This window comes from Drosophila mauritiana, chromosome 3L (assembly GCF_004382145.1).
Source record: "Drosophila mauritiana strain mau12 chromosome 3L, ASM438214v1, whole genome shotgun sequence".
In the NCBI taxonomy this organism is placed as follows: Eukaryota; Metazoa; Arthropoda; class Insecta; order Diptera; family Drosophilidae; genus Drosophila; species Drosophila mauritiana.
In genome coordinates, this window is record NC_046669.1 from 11,762,702 (window position 1) to 11,785,794 (window position 23,093).

The following is a 23,093-nucleotide window of genomic DNA, read 5'->3' on the forward strand; positions in this document are numbered from 1 at the left end:
GCGTGCGAAATCCACATAGGATGACATCTGTGGTAATTGTCCCTACATCAATTCATTTAAATTAAATGGTCGTTATTGTATTAGGAGGCAGTGCCTAACAAATATTAATGCTAACGCAAATGAAATGCACATTCATTTGAATTGGTAAAGTCAAGAAAATAATTGATGCAAGAAAATACGTTTTAAAGAGATATATTTTTGTTGCAACACTTAGTTTTATTATTGAGCTGTAAGCCAAACAAGAAGACGTTGATACATTTAACTTAAATCACGTTTGATTTGCTGATAAAGGTTACTTTTACATTATCCAAATTAGAAATATTTGAAATCTAAATTAATACCAATTTTTAAATTACCCGCCATTTTAACCAGGGCTGCGTATTAACGTTAAATTATCGATAGCCCAAGCCCATAACCAGTGTTTAGAAACTTCCCTTACTGCAACAATCGATAGTACTGCACAGATATCGACTCTTGTTGCATCTCTAGTCACGGCAACAGCAATTACAAAAGACATTTTTTGCAATTATCACAATAAAATCATAACAATTCACGCTATCTATCGCTGGACAAGAAAGGGCCCAACGTAATGCCGTCCAGAAGTATTGATGATGCCGCCGGAGCCAAGGAGGTGCCGCGAAGTACACGGAGCACTCTGATCGGACCAAGGAGCAAACGAATCGCACTAAACAGTCGCAATCAGAGTCTTGCTGCCGCCGAAAAGAAAACTCAGTCGCAGCTGTCGTTCCCGCCAAAATCGGAGTACGAGAAGTTCTACGAGACCGTCTTCCTGGCGGAGGATTCGCAGCCGGAGGAAGTGAGTCCCTCGCCCCACATGGGTAGTTGGGGTAGTTACCCGGTTTTTCCGAGTACAGCCACACACCAGATATCTTGTTTACCAATTCCACATGGGCGGCAATAGACTTGTTTACCTTTTCATAAGGTTTAAATGTACCTGTTCCTTTATCAGAACAGTGTGTATGTGATAGGATATCCAATTTGACCTAATTTCTGTATGAAGTCTACTTAGCCTAACCTGGATAACTAGCAAATATACCAAAATTCTATTTAAGCCCTTAGTAACCATGCTTCTAAACCAACTGACTCTTCTAGAATATAACAGCAGAACGTCGTAAGCCAGGGCCGCGCATGAGGAGCTCACTCCAAGCCCTGCTGAGCGATGAAGGATCTCCGACGGGACCCCAGCGAACCGCCAAGATAAACGTTGCACAGAAAATTGTCGTTGAGCCAGCGATCCGAGCCAATGGCATCTCGCCACTGCCCAAGAATGTTGGGAAAGAGGAAAAGTTTGAGGACTACTATACGAAAACGGAGCGACACGTTTGGAAAAAGGATGCGGAGAAGATGTTGCTGCAACTGTGGGCACAGCATTTGAAGGATTTCCGTGGCGAGTCCAAAAATGTGCTCATCTACCGGCAAATGGCTAGGGAGATGAGTCAATTTGGACCCAGTCACACGGAGCTTAAAACCAAAATGGACAATTTGTCGCGAAAGTATAGGTGCGCTAAATATATCTTATATTTTGCATACCAAATGTTAATAAGTATAGTATGTTAACTTTTATATTGTTATTTACAGAATAGAAGCTGAGAGGGTTCGAGAAACTGGAGTTCCATCCAAGTGGGAGCACTTTCATAAGCTTCAAGCACTTCTGATTGGCACAAAATCAGTTGATGTCTTCGAAGATATTACCGCCGAAAATCCAGGTAAAGTCGTACTGCAATAAACGCTTGTTATGATATCTTAAAAATACCCGTATTTTACAGCTCAAGCTCTGTTCAGCGATGAGGACTATGAGCCTGAGGAATTGGCTTCAATAAAAGACGATTCTGTGGCCGGGGACCATGGGAATGTATTTGAAAGTGATTTGGTTGCTAGCAAAGCCAAGAAAAGAACGCGAACTCCCTCTCCCAGCATTCCGGAAATCCCGGAAGACGACGACGAGGAGGAGGAGGAGGAGGATGATGATGACCACATGAAGGATCTATCCCCATCGCCAATTTTAAAATACCAGACAAAACGGAAAGCATCGATCGGCCATTCGGACAGACTTCTTGAAATAGAGGAGGAAAAACTGGCGATCGAGCGAGAAAAGCTGCAGGTTATGAAGGATGCACTGCTGGAGCTAAACGCATTTCACAAGGATATCGTTTATTTGCTTAAGCATAAGAATTAGAGTAAATATTAAGTGTTATACGTAGAAGTAGCATTGTGGTAATTTTTTAGCAGAATATACAACTAAAACTAAAACTAAAAGTGAATATTTAATGTAATATTGCTTCAACTTTAAATTAATCTAAATATATATATATACTGTAAAAAGCAAGAATTTGTAAAAATAAATGCAATGAAATTATATTTAACTCTTATTTAAGCAAAACTTTAATTACGACTGTCTTCTTCTAATTAAAGGACTATTATGAGTTTATTTACTGACCATGCGATTTTAACAAATTATTCGTTTAGCTTCTAAATTCGTGAAATGTGTTTTTTTAATTAGAATTTCGTATATAATTTAAATCGATATCATAAACTATCGATAGCTATTTGAAGTCAATACCAACCACTGCTGGAAGTCGCGATAGAAAAATCGATATTGAGCTGCTGCCCATCTCTAGGCACGTTTTGTTTATACTTTTCGAGCGTATGGACGAAATGATTGAGGCCCGCACGATGCAGGACGTATCAAAATTCGAATCCAACCAGGTGATCTCGGCGAAGGTACTCCGCGGCGAGTACCGACTACTGCGACGCAAGCAGCGCGGCTCCGTATGGAAGGTGTATCGGGAAATCGTGCGCACCGATGGTGCCATAATCAATGGACTCTACTTCTGCACGGGCTGCAAGCGCGTCATGCGATCCTTCAACACGTCCAATCTGCGCACCCATAAGTGCCATGTAGACTACCTGCGCACCGAGGAACTTTGCGAGGAGGGTATCGCGGAAATCCATCCACCTCAGCTAGACGTACGTACAACGACGCCATAAGAAGCCAATAGTAGTCCAAAATACCATGTCTAACTTGCAGGATTCGTTGGAGCGCCGCCTTAGCTGGAACTCCTTTCAGCCATCGGAGTGGTCCTTCCACGCGGTCGAACTGCTCCTCGAGCTCTGGGCACGTCACTGCGTCGATTTGAGGGACTCACGCAAGCGGGTCAAGATTATCTGGAAAATGACCGGCGAAATGAAATCACTGGGATTCACGTTCACGGAGATCAAGAACAAAATTGATGACATGGGCCAACAGTATCGGTAAGAAGAGCATATACTTATCTTAGCATATTCCTTATCTAATATTCCAATTTATTTCAGTCGTGAATCGCACATGGAAAAGACAACTGGACACAAATCCGAGTGGGAATACTTCGAGACCCTAAAGATGATATTTAGTTCCGATCGTAACATAATTGACAACATGCCTCTGGATAAGTCTGGAAGTGTACCCAATACGAACAGCGTACACAATTCATTTGGCAGTCAACTTGACGAACCATTGATGGATACAAACTACCTAAGGTCGCAAAAAGAACACCCTGGAGAAGGGGATAGCTTCGATATAAACGAATATGCGGAGGAAGCACAAGAAGACGTGGATGAACTGCGTATTCTGAAGGATAACATAATCAGGGAAATCGAAGAGTCTTCCACAGTTCATTCCCAGGAGAACTATGAAGACGAGCTTGATCAACAGAATTCCAAGACCGAGGAAATGAAAATGGCTAAGCGCCAAAGAGCCGCCAGAATAATGGAAATTGAGGAGGAAAAGCTGGTCATAGAGAAGAAGAAATGCAAACTGATGAAGTTTTTCGTGCGAGAGATGTCGTCGTTTCATAAGGACTTCATGGATCTTCTATCTAATCCCAAAGGCGGCGCACATGCATAAATACCTGTTCGAAATTTGAGTGATTGCACAATAAAGTTCATTTTGAATTTCCACCATTATTACCGTAAACTTAAAAGGCATCACATTCATCGAATTTTGTCAGAAATCATATAGCAAAACGTTTAAATATCTCATTTTGGCAGTCACTCATTTTTTTATTTCAACTACGATTTAGTATAAACTGATTTGTGATTTATTGCGTACAATTCAGCATATATATTTAAGATTTAATAAAATGAAGTCGTAAAAATATCTTCGCCAAAATTTACTTCAATTTATTTTAGGATTCAATTATTGTACCAAAGGTTTATAAATTGTATTTATGTAAAACGTATGTATATCTGAAAGTTAAAACGAAAAATTGTTTAATTTTTTTATAATATATTATACTTCAAAGTAGTGAAATAACTATTAATTTGATTGATTTTAGAATATTTGTTGTAAATGACATTATATGTATATATGTATGTATATGTATTATATGTATATATATTATATTTTTTAATTGAGTGGTTAATATTTTTTAATATTCTCTGAAATTAAATTCGATAAATTGGAATATCTGGAATGTCGATATCGATTGTAATCGAACATCGAAACCAACTCCACGGTGCTGCCACCTAGTTCGGAGCTCAGTGTTTTTAATTTTTTTACTATGACCATAAGGATTGCGAGGAGAAATATGTTTTTCATACACGCCCCCGAGGAGGAGAAGTGCATGGAGGCGCAGCTGGACATCCTGATGAAGATAAACTCTGGGGAATATCGGCTGGTGAAGAAGAACAAGCGCAGTTCCGTTTGGAACGTCTACCGGGAAATCGCTCGTCCGGACGGCACCAAGTTGAAATGGCGATACTTCTGCATGGGCTGCAAGCGTGTAATGCAGAGCACCGGCGGCACCACCTCCAATTTGCGCATCCACAAGTGCCACGTGCGGTATATCAAGCAGAATGGCCATCTCACCGACGGCAGTCACTCCTACGGGCATGACCCCGCGCCACCAGCTAGCCAACAGTCGCAGCGCGTCCAGAAAACGAAGACCATGCGACCGACATCCTATGCTACGGGGTGTGAGCAGTTCTATGAGGTCACCCAGTACAGCGATCTGGAGGATGAGATTGAGGGTTCTTTGGAGGAGGAGCAGACTGTAAGTACTGCACTTTTATACCCATAAAAGTCAAGCTGAAACTACATTATTTAGATTATCCTGCAGCTGAAATCGAAACGTGAACTGGAATCCTCCCACTCCAGACCCCTGCTGAAGCTCTTTTCCGAGGAGAACTTGTCGATTGAGCCAGAGGAGCGGGATGACGAGATAACGATTGTGGAGGCGGAAGATCATCAGGTGCCCATCGAGCTGGACCTATGTGACATCCAGCATACTTCCTCCGATGCTAGCGAAGAGGCAATCGAGCCCAAGTCTACGGAAAGTGTCGTAAAGTTCGATGACAGTGCCATTTCCGAAGCGGAATCCTATGCCAAGGCCTGGGCTCACGCCTTCCTGCGGCTGAACGAGGACCAAAAGTTCTACGCCAAGCGCTCCATAGATGAGCTTCTGGTTTTGGGCCGTCTGCAGCGACTGAGCATTTCCACGGTCACATCCTTGACCACAAACCTGTAACATGTAGCTCCTCACCATGCCAATACCATATATTGAAATTAGCTTAAGAATTTAGTTTATATTGCAGTCTCGATGATTTACTCACTTAACGTAGATCCCCAGTAAGTAATTAATATAAATATTAAAATAAATATATAAAATAATATATTCGATAGCAATTTGAGTTTAGAATTTACACAAATAAACAATGCCAAAAAGTGTTTTTCAATTTTTTTATTTTTTCCAATACGTTTTTAAAGTTTTTTTTTACTTTTCTTTTGTTGCCATCTTGCGTTTGTTGTATATTTTTGCATCTTTTACAGTTTTTTTGTTTTGTTTGTTTGCTGTGAATTACATGTTTTCGTTCTCCTATGTTTGTTTGCTCTGCTTTGCTTTCATTTCTTTTCGCCTGATGGCTATATGGTTCTCGATTTCGGATGATGCATAAATGGGACAAAGTGGTGGTGTGGTTATAGATATAGGTATACGTTTTTAATGATCTTTAAAACGAGTAACTTAGAGTTATGGGTTTGCTTAACGCACAACGGGTAACAATGCTTTCAAGAATAAATAAAAAAAAGTGTAATAATCATTAAGGTAAATTGTATACCCCGGCGCCATCTGAATTGCAGTGTAATTGAAATTTATTTATGTTTTGGTGTTTGGTTTGTTGGTTCATACAATAAAATTCCACAATTATGCAATTTTTTGACGACGGCCAGGCTTGATGGAAATTTGATACAATTTTTTGTTTGTTTTTGAATTTGATTGAAATTTTGAGGATGTTAGTTTGGTTGTATGAGTTGTACAATTGATTCTCTGTTGCCCTACGAAACAAAACAAAAAGCAAACAAACCGAAAAAACGCGGCGGCTCATTTAGCAAAATTTGCTGCAATATTTGCTGATCTTGTTGCACCATGATGTTGCAGTGGTCGCTGATGTTGAGGATGGGCTGCTGCTGCTGTTGCTTTTCTGCGATTGTAGTTTTATGCTGCGGCTACTGCTGATGATGTTTTCTTTTTGTCGGCTGACGATGGAGATCCTTTCGGATCCTTTTCTATGCAGTGCTCTCTGTGGTTGTATTTTGCAGCTCTTGACCGCCGTTCTGGGAATTTGAACGTGGGAAAACATGGCGAGGGGTAGAAATCATAAACGTAAGTACAACTTAAAGAATCTCGAATGGTTGAAAGCAAAATGCGGGTTTCGGTTTCAAATTAAGTGTGCGCGTGTGTGTTGTTTGTTAGCCAATTAGTCACTGGTTAGGTAGATAAAAACTAAAAGTATTAGAATGTTATGTTAGACCCAAAGCCTCTAAGTTAAGTGTAAAGTGTTAAATGTTAAGGTTTCTCCGCTCTATCGCTGTTTTTCTCTGCTTTTGGTGTCGGTTCTGGTTGTTAGTGGTTATTTACGAATGCATCTGCTATGCACTTTAGTTAGTTGTTCAGTTTTCAAGACGCCTCCACCATGTTATTATTGTAGACCTTGTTGTTAGGCTTGCCGCTGACTGTTGCTGTGATGTTTACTAGTTTAGATGTTGTTATCGTAGTTTTGTTTTGGCGAAGATGTTTCAGTTGTTTCTGCTGTCGTGGTGGTGCTGGTGATTAGTTCATTACCTGCTGTGGCTGCTGCTCCGAACCACCGCCAGGGCCATTTGGTTTCCTCTGGCGACGTGGACGTGGCTGTTGAGGGCGTGGCGGTCCCTGGCCTTGAACTGCAACAGAATAATAATAATAAATAATAATATATACCAATTATCTAATAGTACAAAGTGCACCACTCACTGTATTCTCCGCCATCGCGGCGTGGTGGCGGTGGACCATTGTTGAAGTTGCGTCGGAAGAAGCGCCGCTGGGGTCCGCCCGGTGGGCCGCCACCGCGACGCGGTCCCTGACCCTCGCCGCGCTGCAGACCCTCGGGATTCTGATCGTGGACACCGGGCTCGGCGCTGCCGTCACCGCCGCCCAGGCCGCGTCTCGGCTGACGCAGATAGTAGTTGTTGTAGCGCCGGGGGCCACCGGGGGCTCCGCCAGGCGGTCCTCGGGGGCCACCTCGAGGTCCTCCGGGCGGTCCACCGGGTGGTCCTCGGCGGAAGTTCTGTCGTGGTTGACGCGGGCCGGACTGCACCTGCTGCTGCGGCTGCCCGTCAACGATTGGTGCCGCCTGCTGCTGTTGCTGCTGGGCCGGCGATTCTGGGTCTTCGCCTTCCACTTCGCCATCCTTGCGGCGATTCTTCTTCATCCAGGGACGGAAGTTACGGCGCTTGTCCGCCGCAAACTGACTGCCCCGCACCGGCTCACCGGAGGGACCGGTCACGTTGGCCGCCTCATTGCCCTTCTCGCCAATGACCACGTCGAACTCAACGACCTCACCGTCGCCCACCGAGCGGACCGCCTTCTTGGGGTTGTTCCGCGCAATGGCGCTCTGGTGCACAAAGACATCCTCTCTGGTGTCGTTGCGGTTGATGAAGCCGTAGCCGCTCTTCACGTTGAACCACTTGACGGTGCCGGTGACTTTGGTGGCTGCAAATTATAAACAATCGTGAATAATAGTATATTATAATAGAATAATAGTTTGGTGGTACTTATTCCTCAAACTATATAAAACATTTATTTGATTTCAATGGTGTAATACTTGTTTGGGATTAGTTGCACTAATTCTGTACTAATTATCCTTTAAACAATAAAAATTCAACAAAAATATTAATGAGCAATCGGGATTCTCAGCGAGCTGACTTCTAAAATACAAACAATTCTACATAAGAAACTTAAAATATTATACAGAAGGGGTAGTTTTGAGATAATACTTTGAATTTTTTTTATTATTATAAAAAAAAAACGCAATACAGCTGAAACTAAACTAATACGCAGTTTGTAAACTCATTGAAGCGTGCGAAAACATTGAAAGAAGTTTTATAACCACAAATTATTGGTTAACAATTATTTAGAGCTAAGCTATGGTTACCAAAACTTCAAATAAATCATTTAATTGTGCAAATAAGATATTGATTTAAGCGAAAATGGCATCCCAAATTATTTGGCAATAGATTGTAATAGTCGCCGAATATTATCGTAACTTATTGGTTGCATTATGGTCTCGTGTTTTGGAATCGCCTTATAGCCATGCTTCCATGCGTGTGGTTGTGTGTGTGTGCAAATAGATGTACCAAAACAATGAACACACACACTCTCACCCGGCTGTCTGCCCTCTCGTTCGCACTCCCGCTGCGCGCGCATTAACAAATTGGGTTGCCCTGGCTCGCTCTGCATGTGTGTGTGTCTGTGTGTGTGTGTACATCTAGGGGGGGGGCATTTTTTAAAGGGAAGAAGCGGAGCGTAGCGGGTGGGGTTGGTGGTTGGGTGGGTGGATAGACAGACGACCGGCAAAAGGCAGAATTTTCAATTTGGTTAGCCGGCGGCGCGAGCATTCGTGCACACACATATATACATGCGTTGCGTTGCCTTTGGCCGCACAAAATGGCCGACGCGCGTATATTTTAAGACTCAAAACACACACACGCACACACACACATAGAGAGCGACGAGCGCAGGGAGGCATGTTTCTTGTTCTTTTTTTCCTCCTTTTTTTCATTGCTATTTTGGTAGCAGCCGCCATGTGTTCGCGGCACATGAATGAAATTGGTTGGGAATTGGGTTTAACATGCGAGTTTCAGCCTTACCGATGACTTCCTTGGTGGGCGGAGCGGGCTGGCCCTGCTGTCCCTGCAGCTCGTCCAGCGGCTCCTGCTCGTGATCCTGCTCCTGCGGATTAGGCGGATTCTGCTGCTGCTCCGGCTGCTGCTGCGCCTGCTGCTGTTCGGCGGCCAGTGGCTTACTCTCCGCGGCATCGGCCATCGTTTGTCGTGGTTTTGTTATTTGTTGTTCGGCGACGACGAAAGCGAAAAGCGGGAAATGCTGCTGCTGCTGCTGTTGGTGATGGTGGTGCTGCTGCTGCTGGTGTTGTTTGTGTCTGCCCGGCTGGTATTCGGGATCTTGGGGCACTCTCTCAACTGCCACTAACCACTTTGGATGTTGTTTGTGAGTGTGATCTTAAAACACTCGCCACTCGCAGGGTTTTCTTTGCCTTAGCGATTCTATTTTGTTCGCAAGCTCCGGAAGTGAAACATGACAGCCGGAGGCAGGGTTGCTGGTGCTCGGACTATCGATGGGTGCTATCGATGCTCTCGTACTGAGGGTATCTAGCGTGCTGTTATGCGCTGAATGTTAAACCATAACAGCACAAGAAGCCGTTAAATTTAAATTAAAAAAAAGGTTAATTCGAATAATTGGTTAAATTCATTAAATGATTAAAATCATCGTCATTAAAGCGTATAAAAAAATTGTCCCCATAAATAGCGGAGAAATTCATTAGTAATTTATTTTAATGTTTATAGAAACACACATATACATTTTACTTAGTAATTTTAAATATTTTAAGTTAACTTCTTATCTTAAATGGATTCGTAAGTCACTTCTAGCTTCTGCCGCATCCCGAAGGGTCTGTCTCCGCCAAAACCAATGAGCGTGCTCCACAGCAAATCCAAAGCAGCTAATGCCAATTCCCACGGACCAGAGATAGAAGGCTCCCTGCAGGATGTCCAGGGTGAGGACCACCTTCTTGTTACGGATCGCCAACTCGTTGGAGCCGGAGTCCGTGTCCGTCTGGTCGCCCAGATCCTCGAGAAACTCCTCGGCATCCGGCGACGCACCAACCCGAGTGATCAGATCCATTTGACGCCAGTGCTCAAAGAAGCCGTGCTCGAGGAAGCCACTGTACAGGGATTCCAAGCGGTGCAGAAACGGTGATCCTCTCGGCAGGATGTAGGTGCATATCATGGAGCGCAGATACTCCCGGGCGATGTGGTAGGCTGGTCGCTCCGCCTGCGAATCATAAGTGATGGCCAGAAAGTCACGGGCGTGAAAATCCCTCATGATAAAGGCCGCTCGTCGATCCCTGCGCCGTACCACCGGCTGGTAATAGGATGTGGTTAATCCCAGGGGCAGCTGGCGACTACGGTTCTCTAGCAGACCGTATTGGTACTCAGTCAGGGCACTCCTAACTGCATCGTACATCGTGGTCACCGCATAAATGTGCACATCCAAATGTGCCAAATCCTCCACTCGGTCCACCTGCTCCTCGTAGCTTGGTCGCACAAATCCGGACTCCAGTTTGGCAAAGTAGATGGTGGACAGGACATAGCTGAAGAGAATCCAGCCCATGAGGAACGTTCTCATCGAGCTGAAGGAGGACAGCCTGCCCGCCGGTTCACCCACATGTGTCTTGCCGAACATCTCGAGAATCTCATACCAGGTTGCCTGAAACTGGGTGACTCCGCGACGTGGAATCCTTCGCTGCAGACGCTGCATCACCCAGAAGACGAGCACCACAACCAAAAGGGTGACCAAGAGCAAGTACCACACGGTTCGCCGAAACACACGCACGAAGATCAGGTACTCTGGCTGAATTTCGGAGGCGGGCACGACCAGGTGCAGGTTGCGACGGGTATAAGGATACAGCACCTCCACCGCTGGCCAAATGCAGTCGAGCACGAAGCGGGAGTTGGGTGCAAAGTGGGTGTGACCACCGACTATGTCGCTGACCACGCCGGTGAAATTGCCATCCGGAAGGCAACGACCGTAGGATTCGTTGTCCTCCGGTAAGACATATGTTACGGAGGCATTCAACATCTCGCCTATAACTCGGGCCGCCACTCCATCCACTGCCTGGTAGCCGGCGGTCTCCACAGGACTCCTGGGCACCGCCATCAACGGATCCGTGAACATGGAGAACCGCAATGGGTAGCCCCGCAAATCCTTCATTTTTCTTGGGTAAGACACTTCACCATCCAGCCGCTGAACCACCTGAAGACCACCCCATGCAAAGGGATCGAAGTCGAAGGTGCCATTTTCCCTGCCGGTAATGGCCAATCCGTAGAGCAGCTTCTTGGCCCAACTGCCGCGGAAAAGTCGCAGTAACCGATGCCTTCCGGCATCTGGCCAAATGAACAGATACTTGTGCAAGTGCTTGCGCCTCTGGCGAGGATTCAACATGTCCAGGATGCGGCGTACCAGGGAATCACCCTTTTCTGCAGCCGGAATTTGGAAGATACTTAAGCTGTCCGTTCGTCTAAATGGTTCCAATTCATGTGCTTCGATGTTTCGTGTGATTACGGGCAGTCTACTGCCCACACACCGATAGAGATCCACTTCCAAGGCAGAGTATTCCGCATCCAAGGATGCCGGGCAGCTGGCACAGCGGTACAAATAGGTCACCTGGACATTCTGCTCCACGGCTATGCGACAGGCAATCCCGGCCAGGGCGAAAATCCCAGGAAGATACAATTGGAGCAGCAATACAACCAAAAACTTCATGTTCCACGAGCAGACTAACCAGTGATATATCCTTTGGGTGACCACAACCTGTGGAGGATATCCCACGGGAGCCGTAATTCCCAATTAGGAAAAGCATTGCGTGAGCAGTTCATTAGTTGGCTAATATTTTTGGGGTAACTTGAAAAAAAGTTCTCAAAACTTGATTTCTACAAAATAAATATAAAAGGAATACAAATGAAGAAACTAAACGAAAGCTTTGCAATATATTGGATTTTTTTAATTTTATTTTCATTAAATTATGCATTTATAAAAAAACGCTTTTTTCTTTTGATTAGCAACTAAATACCTGAACAAAATTTTGGATTAATGTATACTTCTAATGATAAGGTGTTGTTTATTCTAAATCGGATGAATCATATTTTAAAGACTTTGCGAATGACGCAGCAATGTGGTCACCTTGAATAGACGAGACTTATATGTTCTCGAAGTCTGAATAATATAGGAATATATACTTTAAGAAAACATGAAAACATTAAACTTATTGTATAAACCTTTCAAATCTTAAAAAAAAGTGTGCCATGATTTTGGTTTCGGGTTTTCATAAATTATTATCACCCGTTTCGGTTAGGTTTCTTTTCCGATCTTTCGAGTAACCGGACAAAATCATAGACAAATTTCTAAATTTTCCAAATTTGTTAGTTTCTAATACAAAAGTTTTTTAACCATGGATATGGGTACGTCTTCAAATCAGCTTGTAAGTAATTCATTTTCTTCTTAGTCTTTCAAATTTATTTCCTTGCTTTTCTGCAGATCCTGACCACCTGTGAGATGTATCCGCGCAGAAGGAACACGGAGTTCTACAGATCTCCGGAACCGAGAGTCTCGTGCCAAAACCAACGGGCGGAACATCCGGGGCAGATGCTCAACGTGACTCCCGACGAGAATCGGGAGGCCGCACGAAGACTTCCACGCATTCAGCCGCCAAATAATTTGGATAGTGTTTATCTACGTAATGGGTACTTTTCGTAAAATAAATTTTGTAGATTCTGTGTAAGCTTTTTATGCTCTATATGTGGTATTAGTTGGAATATATTATATAAAGATATGTATAGGTAGTTATGATCTATACTAATGCGATCCTTTGCATTTGCATATAACATCATAATTTCCTGTCCTGTAATCATACATATTTTTATTTTGAAGGACATTTAAGAGCTGTATTACATAGATAGAATGAAATCTGAGGAAAGAAATGGGTCTGATTGATTGATATGTTCTCCATTGACCTGCGGGTCATCCGATGGTCCATTGTTCTTTGTTGTCCGGGATTTGTTGTCGCAGCAACATGATGCTCCCTCCGTGTTTTGCAATTCGGAATATTTTTAGCATTACTTGATAAAGAATCGATGCGGCGAACAAAGCAAACTTATCAAGGAGGCCGCCTGGTAACACCTCAATTGACAGGAGATCAGGTGGCCATGTAAACCTAATCACTATTTTAAATAGGTTAATCAAGGGGGCCCGTCATCCACCTGTTGATATGTGCGAAAAAGCACAATCATCAGTTTGAAATGGAAAAATGGGAAAAATGAAAGTCATTACACGGCGAGAAAATAGGTGAACCAATTGCCATTTTCAATGTCATGTGCTATGAACTTTTGAAGTTGACAATGCAAATGGAGTTGCCTATAAATAGTATCCATGTAATCGTGCTATTTTGGGCATTCCCTTTTAAAGACTCACCTATTTGGACAGCTGGAGAAGGTGTCTCTGGAGCGAGGAAATCTGAACTGGATCTTCCAGCTGCTGCAGCTAACCACCAGTTCCTAGTGGCTCACTCTTGAATTTAGATAATGATGTGGGATTGATCTTGGTATGGCCGCCCAATCGGCGGTCTTATCACCTGCAATTATGGATGCAGCATGGGCGCTAAGATTGAGAGCTCCGCGGGTCGTTCAGATCCGGCGATGGCGCGGATCAAGGCTACGGATGCGACCGGTCATTGGCCGGATTGCAATCTGCGTATCGCCGATCCGGGGGTATAAATACTGGCTACCGATCATTGCAGCGTTACGATTCGAATCGACTCGAGAAGATGAAGTCGTTCACGGTGATTGCGGTAGCTGCGGTGGCATTGCTGGCTACTCTCGGCCAGGCCAAGCACCTGGACTCCAAGGTGGCGGACAAGGACTTTCTGGTGAAGCAGCAGTTCATGTTCCACATCCTGCAGCACATCTACCAGGACGATGTGTTCACCACCCCATTCGGGGGCAGCTACGTGGAGTACAAGCCGTGGGAGCACGTGGCAGACTATGTGCACCCGGAGATGTTGGAGCACTTCTTCGAGCTGTGGCAGCACCAGCCCTTCACCGATGACATGGTGTGGTCGGTGATGTACGACAAGCACGAGGAGTATGTGGTGGGTCTGGTGCGTCTCTTCTACTTCGCCAAGAACTGGGAGACCTTCCAGCACGCCGTCTTCTGGGCCCGTCAGCACGTGAACAAGCAGTTGTTCGTGTACGCCGTGACCATTGCCAGTCTGTTCCGCGATGATATGCAGGGAGTCGTCCTGCCGGCCCACTACGAGATCCACCCATGGAGCTACTTCGATAGCCAGGCACTGGAATGGGCTGAGCACTACAAGATGCACGGCTTCCATCATGTCAAGCAGATGGACAACATCTACAACGTGGTGATCCGCACGAACTACTCGAACGTGCACGGCTCCCTGAACTACGATCACGATTTGGCCTACTACCTGGAGGATGTTGGCTTCAATGCCTTCTACTACTACTTCAACCTGGACTATCCGTTCTGGACGAAGGGCGGCGAGGAGCATGTCCTCAACAAGGATCGTCGCGGTGAGCTCTACCTGTACGTCCACTGGCAATTGCTGGCCCGTTGGTACCTGGAGCGTCTGTCCCACGATCTCGGCGAGGTGCCCGCATTCAACATGTATGTGCCGACCGAATCCGGCTATGCCAGCAACCTGCGCACCTACTACGGCGTGCCCCAATGGCACCGGGAGAACCACCACAGCTTCTACCACGAGCACAACTACGAGCACATCGAGCACGTGGAGATGTACACGCAGCGCGTGATGGACTGGATCCACAAGAACGAGAAGTTCGATGTGGAGACCATCAATGTGCTGGGCAACATCATCCAGGGCAATGCGGACAGCGTGGACAAGAAGTTCTACGGCAGTCTGGACAAGCTGTACCGCTTCATTGTGAACGAGGGCCACCACTACGGCCATGGTGACGAGAGCTTCCCCGGCCTGTTCATGCACTACGACACCTCCATGCGCGATCCCATCTTCTACGAGGTGTACAAGACCATTGTCAGCCACTACTGGCATCTGATGGAGACCTATCCGGAGTACCACAAGAAGGACTACACCTTCGAGGGTGTCCACATCGATGCCGTCCACATGCCCGAGAGCCTGACCACCTACTTCGAGCACTTCGACTCGGACATCAGCAATGCCGTCAACGTGGAGCCCGCCGTTGAGGGATCCACCGATCCGCTGTACACCTTCGGCAGGAACTCCCACTACAAGGGATCCAGCTATGTGATCAAGGCTCGCCAGCAGCGTCTCAACCACAAGCCCTTCGAGTTCACCCTGGACGTGACCTCGGACAAGGCTCAGGATGCCGTGGTCAAGGTCTTCATTGGACCCAAGTACGATGAGCACGGACACGAGATTCCACTGGAGCACAACTACCAGAACTTCTTCGAGCTGGAGCACTTCAAGGTGCATCTGGAGGCGGGCGTTAACCACATCAAGCGCGCCAGCGGTGACTTCTCTTTCTGGGTGAACGATCGCACCACCTACCTGGAGCTCTACCAGAAGCTGATGGACGCCACCAACAGCGACTACAAGTTCAAGCTCGACCAGTCGGAGGCCCATTGCGGCGTGCCCAACCGTATGATGCTGCCGCGCGGCAAGAAGGGCGGCCAGGTGTTCCAGTTCTTCTACATGGTCTACCCGTACCACCACCCCGAGGTTGCCCAGTTCACCGGCTACGATCCGGTGGTCAGCTGCGGTGTGGGACACGGTTCCCGCTACGTGGACGCCCTGCCCTTCGGTTTCCCCTTCAACAGGCCGGTGAAGCATGACTACTACTTCGATGTCCACAACTTCAAGTTCGTCGACGTGAAGATCTTCCATCGCGACGAGCACACCAATGTGGTCTAGATCCTGGACCCAACGAATACGAATCCCAAAACGAACCAACGATAATGGATAGATTATATATGTTTTCCTTGTTATAGCTTTGTCTGCATCCACTTACCCCATAGAGATCGTAATTTAACTCAGTTTTTCCCAGCTTGTCAGTCCACCTTGTGACCATCGAACAATAAACGTATTCAACACAGTCACCCTCTTTTCAATTATTTAAAATATATTTTTAGTTTTCTAGTTATTTTCTTCTACTTGCGAAGTATAAATAGAAGGAACAAAAAAATTTCCCTTTATTCATGTAGTTTTAAAGTCTACCGTCTTTAGTAAACGAACTTTTAAGTTAAACATTTTTTATTACGTTAGTTAAACAAGAACATACATAAAAAATTATGAGAATTTCTAAATTGCAATTAATTATGAAATATGTCAAGGTAACAAAAATATTCGCTTTACATAATATTTAACATCATATTTTCAATTTTTTTCCAGTTGTATCATTATTTTATAATATTTAATATTTAATTAATTCAAAATATTTATAAATAATTTAACTTTACATTTTTTCTCACTGTATTAAGGTGCATTCCAGGGATGCGTACAACCACCTGCAGTTTGCCCCGTGAACGGTAACTAGTTCGCTCATCTGCACCACTTGCTCGCATCCCTGGTCGGTAAAAAAAAACAGACACAAAGACTTGTTTTGTTGTTCTTCCCCAAAAATGAGCTCCTGGAAGGACAGTCTCACCAGCATCCCGGGCACGGTGGCGCAGTTGATTAACGAGAGCGCCAGCAACCTGTTGCACGCCTCATCCTCGCTGGGATCAACAGTTGGCCTTGGAGGCTCTGGCTCCACTGGATCTGGATCCGAGGGCGGAGGCTCCGAGGAAAGTGGCCCACAAAGTGCGGAGTACAGGGCGTTGCCCATTCCCGCGTCCTTGGTGCGCGAGCAATGGCGCCTGATCTTCACCAGCGATGCCAATATCCAGGATCTGCAGGCGGCCATAGCCCATTGCAGGGATCTCGTCCTGCTGAGCGAGGAACTCAGCGAGGAGCGTCGCTGGTTGGTGCGGCACCTGGTAGATCTGCGCTACTCACTGCAGGAGCTGGAGGAAGCCCAGGAGCAGCATTCCCTGTCCTCGGACATGGTCGTCATGAATGCCATACGTTCTGTGGTGGGTCATCATTTTGTGCCCCACCACCCGCATCATGGCAAACGGAATCGCCTGCAGGCAGCCGCCAAGAGGAACTACTGTGACCACTGCACCACCATTATCTGGAGCGTCGTGCAGAACTCGTACGTGTGCAGCGATTGCGGATTCCTGGTCCATCAGAAGTGCATCGATGGCGTGAAGAGGGTTTGTGCCCATGTACTGGTTTCAGAGCGGCAGCATCCCATTTCGGAGATATGTCCAGAAATCGGACTCGCCTCCCAGGGATACAAGTGCGCCGAGTGCGGAACGATGCTTAATATAAGTAAGTTAAGGCTGCTCTTTCGCTTCCAAATAATTAGACTCCTTCCTCGTAGAAAATACCTGGATTGAACCACGTCTATGCGACTACAGTGGATTATACTACTGCCCTCGCTGCAACTGGAACGACAGCAACTTCATACCAGCCCGCATTATCCACAATTGGGACTTTTCGCCACGCAGAGTGTCGCGCACAGCGCTTCAAGAGATTAGGTTGTTCCTAAACAAACCGCTCATCCGATTGGAGGAGGACAATCCCAAGCTGTTTGTGTTCGTAGAAAAATTGTGTGCGGTAAAGAAACTGCGGCAGAATCTGGTGCATATGCGCCACTATCTGGCTGCCTGCAAGATTGCCAGCGAGTTGAAGCTGGTGGATCAGCAACTGGGTGTCCGGCGACATCTGGCCCAGTCAAATGAGTTCTATTCCCTAAGTGATCTCAGCCAGGTGGAATCTGGAGCGCTCAGCGAATTCCTGCAAGGAGTTTTCAAGGCATTCAATGATCACATACGATCCTGCCCCATGTGTCTTGCCCAAGCGTACATCTGCGAGATTTGTAGCAACAACGAGGTGATCTTTCCCTTCGACGATGGCTGCATCAAATGTGATCAGTGCAATTCCATCTTTCACCGAGTTTGCCTCACGCGCAAAAATATGATTTGCCCCAAGTGCATTCGCATCCAAGAGCGGCGTCTTCAATTGGATCGCATGAAGAGCACCGAGGACGATGATGATGATGGAGTGGCCACCGATGATGAGGTGACTGCCGCGGAATAACTGATCAAATCAGAGTTCAATGTGCTGTGTTGGTTTTTAATATGTTATCATATGTACATAAAATGTAACTGTAAAATGTATAACTATATATCAACTTTTATTCTTAGATTTATTATAACTCTTCACTTATCCTTCTTTCCATATTTTTCCCGCTTGTGGAACTTTCTGGGATTTATGCCATATGCCTTTAATCGATCGTCGGTTATTCCACCATTGTTACTTTGCTTGTTTTTCGCCTTAAAGTTGTTAGTTTTCTTTGTTGGAAAGGGTGCACTTAGCTTTTCGTTTGATTTCTTAAAGGGATTGGGGCCGTTAGCGTTTCTCGGTCCCTTTTTGTTTCCACCTTGATTTTTATGAATTGGTGGCAGCTCCTGGCTCTGTTGGGATTTCAATTGTGGCTTATTGAAAGGGTTATTTCCATTTGGTTTTTCTGCGTTTGCAGGCGCATTCACCGCAGTTTTAAAAGGTTGGTTCGACTTTGTCTGTGCACTTTTGTTTGTTTGATTTTGGGGTTTTTGGAATCCATTTTGCATGTTTTTAGGCTCTTTTTTGTTATTTTTAAAGGCATTGTTGTTTTTCGTTTTCTCCGTGCTTTGTGGATTGTTTCTAATTTCCTGGTTTGCGTCATCTTTGCCCTTTTTAGATGGAGTATCGGCATTTTTCTTGGAACCTTCGGCCTGGACATCTTCTGTAGATCCTTCCGCTTCCTTTGGATCCTTGGAGACACTTTCCACTTTTGGAACCTTAGGGGCGCTGGCCGCTGCTGCGGCAGCCTTGCGTTTCAGGCGTTTCCTCTTGGATTTGGACACACCTTCCGTCGAGACTTGATCATTTTCGGCTGGAGCTGGCGCATCAGCAGCTGGTGTCACTGCTGGTTTCTCTTCTGCTGGCTGCTCCTCATCGTCAGAACTGCATGAGAGTCACGTTTTAATACACACCCGATCGAAATCAAAAGGCTATTTAAAGTTACCCTTCTCCATAAAGACTCTTGAATATCTTTCGCTTTAGATCTTCATTCTTGGCTTTCATTTTGTAGAGACGCTGCTCCTTTTTCTCTACATGTTCCGGTCTGTTTTGGACAGCCTTCTTCAAGCTAGCCCACTGGTTAAGCTCCTTGTTCTTGGCCAGCAAGATCTATTCAACAGAAAATATTAAATATCATTGTTCAATTTTAACCAAGGCAATTTAAAATGTACCTCTTCTATCGTCAAACCAAAATCGTTTGGTGTGGTTTCCACATATTTAAATCGACACGGCTGATCTCCGATTATGTCCTCGCAATCCATTTGGTAGTACTCATCGATGTACTCACTGTACGTCTTTTCGTCCTCCGGATTGAACGCAGGCTTTTCGGCCTGAATCATCTCCATAAAGCGATTTCGTCTACCCTTTCGTCCTTTGCGACCACGAGTGTTTTCGATGAGCTCTTGTTGAAGTTGCTCCTTGGCCTTGGATGGATCGTAGTCGCAATCCATGTTGAAGTCGTCGTCTTCGCAGTGTCCTTCATAATCCTCATCGCCCCCATTGGCGTGCTGTCTGGGATCGTAGTTATCCCAATCTTCCAGCACCAATTCATCGATGTCCGAGGGACATTCTGGTTTCTCCTCGCCTTCATCGACATTGTAGTACTCATCGTCGAAGAGCTCCTGCATTCGACGATCGTGGGCAGCCGGGTCAAAGTCCTCCTCGAGTTCTTCGTCCCGGAAACCGAGCTCATCGTTGCCCGTGACCGCTTTTAATTTGCGTATCTTTTCATCGATCTCCTTACGCTTCATTTCCTTGACCAGCTCCAACTCCTTCATCTTCTGCTGTTTCTCTTGATCCTTGCGCTCCTTGAGCTCCTTACGTTTTTCCTTCCTCTTGTCATCCGTGCGACGCAGGGATTGTTCGATGGTGCGGGGATAGCGCTTTATGAAGTCCGCATCTGGCTCCTCAAAGCGGAAATTGTACTTGTGCTCAAACTCTGCCTGCTTCTCAAGTTCCTTCTCATCCTCCGAGAGCGGAGCAGCTTCGCCCACGATCTCATCGTAGGTGGGAATGGCGGACTCATCCGTGTTTGCGTAGCCCTTGTTAAGGATGTAATCCCTGAGGAAACTCTCGCCCTGGGTCAGCTTGTTGCTGCTCCAGTACTGTTTTAGAGGCTCCAACTGCTTCTTGTCGGTTTCCTGAATCTCAGCTTGTTTTCCCGCCAGCCATTTGGCAAAGTCTGCCTCCTCGGCAGCTGTTTGCTCCTTGGTCTTGCTGCGTTTCTTGAATATACCTCCGAATTCCTCATCCTCACTGTCGTCTTCCTTGTTCATCACCTTCCGGAACTCGGCCTTCAGACGGCGCTCCTCCTCCACGGCGCTTGGTGATTGCGCACGTTGGAGTTCCTCGTGCTCTTTTTCCTGCTGCTCGTCATCCGAACTCTCGAACTTGCCATTATGCTCCAAAATTACTTTTCGTTCGTAGTCCTTCAATGTGACTGGCTTGGCTTTCTTCTTCTTTTTCGGAGACTCCCCATCCTTATCATCTTCATCGGCGGAGGACTCACTGAAGAATTTCGTACCCTTGTCGTAGATACGTGGATCTTTACTTTTCAGCGAGGACAGAGTCTTGAAGAAGTCCTGGTCAAATTTGGGGTCCACCTCGTCCTCCTCGGATGACGAGCTGTCACTGTCGAATTCCGATTCGGAAACATCCAAACCACGATCCTTATCTGAGAAATATTAAGTAATCTAATTAACAAATGGCAAATGATCGCAGTACCGGATTCTAAACTTACATTTTTGTAAGAGCTCTTTCTTGCGCAGGATGTTGTAGGTCTTGGCATAGTCCTTGTTGGTGGACAGCTGCAGATTCTCCCCATCGTCATCGGAACCCTCAAAAAGATTATTATTCATAGTTTTGTTTATTTTCCTGGATTGTTTTATAAACTCCACACGTGTTACAATAACAGTCAAATGTAAAATAACAGCCGCTGGTATCGCTAGAGGTGGAACATCTTATAACGAATTTTGAAAGTCTCAAAGTGATAGATAAATATAAAAATATGTTTAAATAAAAAAAAAATTACAAGAAAAGGAGTAAATAATTTCTTACAACAGAATCTGATGATATCCAGCATATTTTACTTAAATAATTAGCTGAATCCCTTATCTCGTGACACCTATCGATATTTTCTTCATAAAATTCTGATCTCTAACAGATTGTATTTTATTTACAATTGGCTGTTTTAATTCATTAATTAGGAGCTATTTGATTTAGTTACATTCCGAATAAATGGCAGAGACACCAGAATCCCAGGCGGCCCTGAGCACTTCCTCCTCCACACCTGCTGATAAGGATGGTTCTAAGAGTGAGAATCAAAGCCAACTTCATATATTTTGCAGTCGTTTTATCACAAAGACTTGCTTTCTTATCAGTTTGTATCCTTCTGAACGCCACTGGCAATGTGCCCATCATCAAGAAGCGAACTTGGACCGTGGATCCCAACAAGACGGTCAGCTGGATACAGAAGTTCATCCACAAGTTTCTGAAACTCGATGCCAGCGAGCAAATAGCAAGTAGTGAATGAAGTTCTGGAGAATCCTATCTTATTTATGATCTTAATTTTTAGTTCCTGTACGTTAATCAGACATTTGCACCTGCCCCGGATCAGATAATCAAGAACCTGTACGAGTGCCATGGAACCAATGGGAAACTGGTGCTCTACTACTGCAAGAATCAGGCGTGGGGCTAAATCGATACGCACATGACTTTGCTAAGTCTTAAGTATTTATTCGACTACTGTGTAATTTGTATATTATTAAATGTGAATAAGCTGATGTTGCGAAGTCGATTTCACACTTTATTTCCCACAAAACGGGAGCCTAACAATGGTATTTAAAGAATATTACAAGGGTTCTAGTCTCCGCGCAGAGCCTCCAGCTCGTCAGCAGCCTCTTTCGAAATCCTGTGGTATTTGGCCACCGATGGTCGGTAGTAGTAGGCCTGGTAATCGTTGCGCTCCGACATCTTGCGACGTACTTCGTCTTCAAGGAGCCTGAAAGGAAATATATTGGTTTAAAATGGGATATAACTTGGTTGTATCATTCGCCTACCGAATCTGGGCTTTTTCGTTCTCCTCGTAGAGATAGTGCAGGGATTTCTCGTAGTTTTGCTGCTCCGAGTTCAATATATAGCGGGAAATAAAGCGCGTGATGGGGTGCTAGAAAATAAAGAGATATATTGAAAATACAATCATGTCAAATTTAAGAAAGCGATAGTTCAGGCTTAGTATCTTAGCAGCGATCGGTTGCCGTTCCGAGCCCATCATACCTTCTCGTACTCCCAGTGCTTGGGCTCATAGCCCTCCGGAATCTCGGCAAGCTGCGCGGGTCCCACAAAGATGTTTGCGTAGAGAACCAATGCGGTGACTGGGATGACGCCGAGCATTACGTAAAAGTGTGTCAGATCCTTGAACTTGTCCCACTGGAAACGGGATGGCTTGATGATCATTTGGTGGTGTCCATGATCGCCTCCCATCCTGCGCAGCTGTTGCTGCAGGGCTAGAAATCCAGAGTATATGGTTGCGTAATGAGAAGTGTGTTTACGGCGGATATTTCCACGAAATGCTCACCATTCCGGCACGCGGGCTCCTGCAGGACAGCCCGGTAGCTGGCGAACTTCGCCGCCGGCGACAGCAAACGGCTCCAACCGACCATTTTTTAATAGTTTTGCGTAAATCTCACGATATTTTGGAACTGGTCGTGTCAAAGTTGCGAGCAGCACGGCAAGCGGTCACACTTTTCGCAGACCGTTTGTCTGTTTTGATATATCGATAACAGCAGAGATGGCAGAGTTAG

At 45.5% G+C, this 23,093-nt stretch overlaps 11 protein-coding genes across 12 annotated transcripts; 7 read left to right on the top strand and 4 right to left on the bottom strand.

Moving 5' to 3' along the window:
• Positions 1-465: 465 nt before the first annotated feature.
• On the top strand, positions 466-2,377 carry LOC117141252 (trihelix transcription factor ASIL1). Its single transcript, XM_033304620.1, has 4 exons — positions 466-817; positions 1,114-1,520; positions 1,600-1,727; positions 1,788-2,377. Exons 1-4 carry the CDS (start codon positions 590-592, stop codon positions 2,195-2,197), a joined length of 1,173 nt encoding a protein of 390 aa, XP_033160511.1. The 5' UTR covers positions 466-589; the 3' UTR covers positions 2,198-2,377.
• Positions 2,378-2,631: 254 nt separating this feature from the next.
• Positions 2,632-3,973, top strand: LOC117141279. Its single transcript, XM_033304649.1, has 3 exons — positions 2,632-2,988; positions 3,050-3,273; positions 3,334-3,973. The coding sequence occupies exons 1-3, from the start codon at positions 2,668-2,670 to the stop codon at positions 3,902-3,904; spliced, it is 1,116 nt and encodes a 371-aa protein (XP_033160540.1). The 5' UTR covers positions 2,632-2,667; the 3' UTR covers positions 3,905-3,973.
• A 555-nt stretch (positions 3,974-4,528) lies between these two features.
• Positions 4,529-5,679, top strand: LOC117139896. Of its 2 annotated transcripts, none has more exons than XM_033302575.1 (2): positions 4,529-5,051; positions 5,106-5,679. In XM_033302575.1, the coding sequence occupies exons 1-2, from the start codon at positions 4,560-4,562 to the stop codon at positions 5,523-5,525; spliced, it is 912 nt and encodes a 303-aa protein (XP_033158466.1). In that variant the 5' UTR covers positions 4,529-4,559; the 3' UTR covers positions 5,526-5,679. The 2 variants fall into 2 exon arrangements, with proteins under 2 accessions (XP_033158466.1, XP_033158467.1); XM_033302576.1 differs by having other exon boundaries at positions 4,530-5,051; positions 5,118-5,679.
• A 794-nt stretch (positions 5,680-6,473) lies between these two features.
• Positions 6,474-9,634, bottom strand: LOC117139895 (Y-box factor homolog). The gene is made up of 4 exons (XM_033302574.1): positions 9,182-9,634; positions 7,287-8,024; positions 7,119-7,216; positions 6,474-6,610 (listed from the first exon to the last, which is right to left on the bottom strand). Exons 1-4 carry the CDS (start codon positions 9,354-9,356, stop codon positions 6,563-6,565), a joined length of 1,059 nt encoding a protein of 352 aa, XP_033158465.1. The 5' UTR covers positions 9,357-9,634; the 3' UTR covers positions 6,474-6,562.
• Positions 9,635-9,925: 291 nt separating this feature from the next.
• Positions 9,926-11,998, bottom strand: LOC117140357. Its single transcript, XM_033303212.1, has one exon. The coding sequence runs from the start codon at positions 11,871-11,873 to the stop codon at positions 9,948-9,950; it is 1,926 nt and encodes a 641-aa protein (XP_033159103.1). The 5' UTR covers positions 11,874-11,998; the 3' UTR covers positions 9,926-9,947.
• Positions 11,999-12,496: 498 nt separating this feature from the next.
• On the top strand, positions 12,497-12,901 carry LOC117140849. The gene is made up of 2 exons (XM_033303975.1): positions 12,497-12,588; positions 12,645-12,901. Exons 1-2 carry the CDS (start codon positions 12,559-12,561, stop codon positions 12,861-12,863), a joined length of 249 nt encoding a protein of 82 aa, XP_033159866.1. The 5' UTR covers positions 12,497-12,558; the 3' UTR covers positions 12,864-12,901.
• A 997-nt stretch (positions 12,902-13,898) lies between these two features.
• On the top strand, positions 13,899-16,218 carry LOC117140810 (larval serum protein 2). The gene has a single exon (XM_033303912.1). It carries the CDS (start codon positions 13,930-13,932, stop codon positions 16,033-16,035), a length of 2,106 nt encoding a protein of 701 aa, XP_033159803.1. The 5' UTR covers positions 13,899-13,929; the 3' UTR covers positions 16,036-16,218.
• A 455-nt stretch (positions 16,219-16,673) lies between these two features.
• On the top strand, positions 16,674-18,347 carry LOC117140157 (differentially expressed in FDCP 8 homolog). Its single transcript, XM_033302929.1, has 2 exons — positions 16,674-17,496; positions 17,549-18,347. The coding sequence occupies exons 1-2, from the start codon at positions 16,743-16,745 to the stop codon at positions 18,265-18,267; spliced, it is 1,473 nt and encodes a 490-aa protein (XP_033158820.1). The 5' UTR covers positions 16,674-16,742; the 3' UTR covers positions 18,268-18,347.
• LOC117140155 (protein KRI1 homolog) lies at positions 18,283-21,211 on the bottom strand. The gene is made up of 4 exons (XM_033302928.1): positions 21,032-21,211; positions 19,464-20,965; positions 19,238-19,401; positions 18,283-19,176 (listed from the first exon to the last, which is right to left on the bottom strand). Exons 1-4 carry the CDS (start codon positions 21,147-21,149, stop codon positions 18,390-18,392), a joined length of 2,571 nt encoding a protein of 856 aa, XP_033158819.1. The 5' UTR covers positions 21,150-21,211; the 3' UTR covers positions 18,283-18,389.
• A 234-nt stretch (positions 21,212-21,445) lies between these two features.
• Positions 21,446-22,082, top strand: LOC117141267 (autophagy protein 12-like). The gene is made up of 3 exons (XM_033304636.1): positions 21,446-21,604; positions 21,672-21,808; positions 21,866-22,082. Exons 1-3 carry the CDS (start codon positions 21,529-21,531, stop codon positions 21,986-21,988), a joined length of 336 nt encoding a protein of 111 aa, XP_033160527.1. The 5' UTR covers positions 21,446-21,528; the 3' UTR covers positions 21,989-22,082.
• LOC117141266 (NADH dehydrogenase [ubiquinone] 1 beta subcomplex subunit 5, mitochondrial) lies at positions 22,066-23,034 on the bottom strand. Its single transcript, XM_033304635.1, has 4 exons — positions 22,868-23,034; positions 22,567-22,796; positions 22,350-22,456; positions 22,066-22,291 (listed from the first exon to the last, which is right to left on the bottom strand). The coding sequence occupies exons 1-4, from the start codon at positions 22,950-22,952 to the stop codon at positions 22,153-22,155; spliced, it is 561 nt and encodes a 186-aa protein (XP_033160526.1). The 5' UTR covers positions 22,953-23,034; the 3' UTR covers positions 22,066-22,152.
• Positions 23,035-23,093: the final 59 nt, after the last annotated feature.

What these genes read in the sequence shown, in the direction of transcription:
- LOC117141252 (XM_033304620.1), top strand. Translation starts at nt 590, where the DNA reads ATGCCGTCCAGAAGTATTGATGATGCCGCCGGAGCCAAGGAGGTGCCG. An exon ending in AGGATTCGCAGCCGGAGGAA is followed by an intron (nt 818 to 1,113) that starts GTGAGTCCCTCG and finishes TGACTCTTCTAG; the next exon opens with AATATAACAGCAGAACGTCG. An exon ending in TATTACCGCCGAAAATCCAG is followed by an intron (nt 1,728 to 1,787) that starts GTAAAGTCGTAC and finishes CGTATTTTACAG; the next exon opens with CTCAAGCTCTGTTCAGCGAT.
- LOC117141279 (XM_033304649.1), top strand. Translation starts at nt 2,668, where the DNA reads ATGGACGAAATGATTGAGGCCCGCACGATGCAGGACGTATCAAAATTC. An exon ending in TCCATCCACCTCAGCTAGAC is followed by an intron (nt 2,989 to 3,049) that starts GTACGTACAACG and finishes TCTAACTTGCAG; the next exon opens with GATTCGTTGGAGCGCCGCCT. An exon ending in GACATGGGCCAACAGTATCG is followed by an intron (nt 3,274 to 3,333) that starts GTAAGAAGAGCA and finishes AATTTATTTCAG; the next exon opens with TCGTGAATCGCACATGGAAA.
- LOC117139896 (XM_033302575.1), top strand. Translation starts at nt 4,560, where the DNA reads ATGACCATAAGGATTGCGAGGAGAAATATGTTTTTCATACACGCCCCC. An exon ending in CTTTGGAGGAGGAGCAGACT is followed by an intron (nt 5,052 to 5,105) that starts GTAAGTACTGCA and finishes TACATTATTTAG; the next exon opens with ATTATCCTGCAGCTGAAATC.
- LOC117139895 (XM_033302574.1), bottom strand. Translation starts at nt 9,356, where the DNA reads ATGGCCGATGCCGCGGAGAGTAAGCCACTGGCCGCCGAACAGCAGCAG. An exon ending in GCCCACCAAGGAAGTCATCG is followed by an intron (nt 8,025 to 9,181) that starts GTAAGGCTGAAA and finishes TATAATTTGCAG; the next exon opens with CCACCAAAGTCACCGGCACC. An exon ending in CCGCGATGGCGGAGAATACA is followed by an intron (nt 7,217 to 7,286) that starts GTGAGTGGTGCA and finishes ATTCTGTTGCAG; the next exon opens with TTCAAGGCCAGGGACCGCCA.
- LOC117140357 (XM_033303212.1), bottom strand. Translation starts at nt 11,873, where the DNA reads ATGAAGTTTTTGGTTGTATTGCTGCTCCAATTGTATCTTCCTGGGATT.
- LOC117140849 (XM_033303975.1), top strand. Translation starts at nt 12,559, where the DNA reads ATGGATATGGGTACGTCTTCAAATCAGCTT. An exon ending in GTACGTCTTCAAATCAGCTT is followed by an intron (nt 12,589 to 12,644) that starts GTAAGTAATTCA and finishes GCTTTTCTGCAG; the next exon opens with ATCCTGACCACCTGTGAGAT.
- LOC117140810 (XM_033303912.1), top strand. Translation starts at nt 13,930, where the DNA reads ATGAAGTCGTTCACGGTGATTGCGGTAGCTGCGGTGGCATTGCTGGCT.
- LOC117140157 (XM_033302929.1), top strand. Translation starts at nt 16,743, where the DNA reads ATGAGCTCCTGGAAGGACAGTCTCACCAGCATCCCGGGCACGGTGGCG. An exon ending in CGGAACGATGCTTAATATAA is followed by an intron (nt 17,497 to 17,548) that starts GTAAGTTAAGGC and finishes CCTTCCTCGTAG; the next exon opens with AAAATACCTGGATTGAACCA.
- LOC117140155 (XM_033302928.1), bottom strand. Translation starts at nt 21,149, where the DNA reads ATGAATAATAATCTTTTTGAGGGTTCCGATGACGATGGGGAGAATCTG. An exon ending in GAAAGAGCTCTTACAAAAAT is followed by an intron (nt 20,966 to 21,031) that starts GTAAGTTTAGAA and finishes AATATTTCTCAG; the next exon opens with ATAAGGATCGTGGTTTGGAT. An exon ending in AAGAGTCTTTATGGAGAAGG is followed by an intron (nt 19,177 to 19,237) that starts GTAACTTTAAAT and finishes ACTCTCATGCAG; the next exon opens with TTCTGACGATGAGGAGCAGC.
- LOC117141267 (XM_033304636.1), top strand. Translation starts at nt 21,529, where the DNA reads ATGGCAGAGACACCAGAATCCCAGGCGGCCCTGAGCACTTCCTCCTCC. An exon ending in TGATAAGGATGGTTCTAAGA is followed by an intron (nt 21,605 to 21,671) that starts GTGAGAATCAAA and finishes CTTTCTTATCAG; the next exon opens with TTTGTATCCTTCTGAACGCC. An exon ending in TCGATGCCAGCGAGCAAATA is followed by an intron (nt 21,809 to 21,865) that starts GCAAGTAGTGAA and finishes CTTAATTTTTAG; the next exon opens with TTCCTGTACGTTAATCAGAC.
- LOC117141266 (XM_033304635.1), bottom strand. Translation starts at nt 22,952, where the DNA reads ATGGTCGGTTGGAGCCGTTTGCTGTCGCCGGCGGCGAAGTTCGCCAGC. An exon ending in GGAGCCCGCGTGCCGGAATG is followed by an intron (nt 22,797 to 22,867) that starts GTGAGCATTTCG and finishes CTGGATTTCTAG; the next exon opens with CCCTGCAGCAACAGCTGCGC. An exon ending in AACGAAAAAGCCCAGATTCG is followed by an intron (nt 22,292 to 22,349) that starts GTAGGCGAATGA and finishes ATTTCCTTTCAG; the next exon opens with GCTCCTTGAAGACGAAGTAC.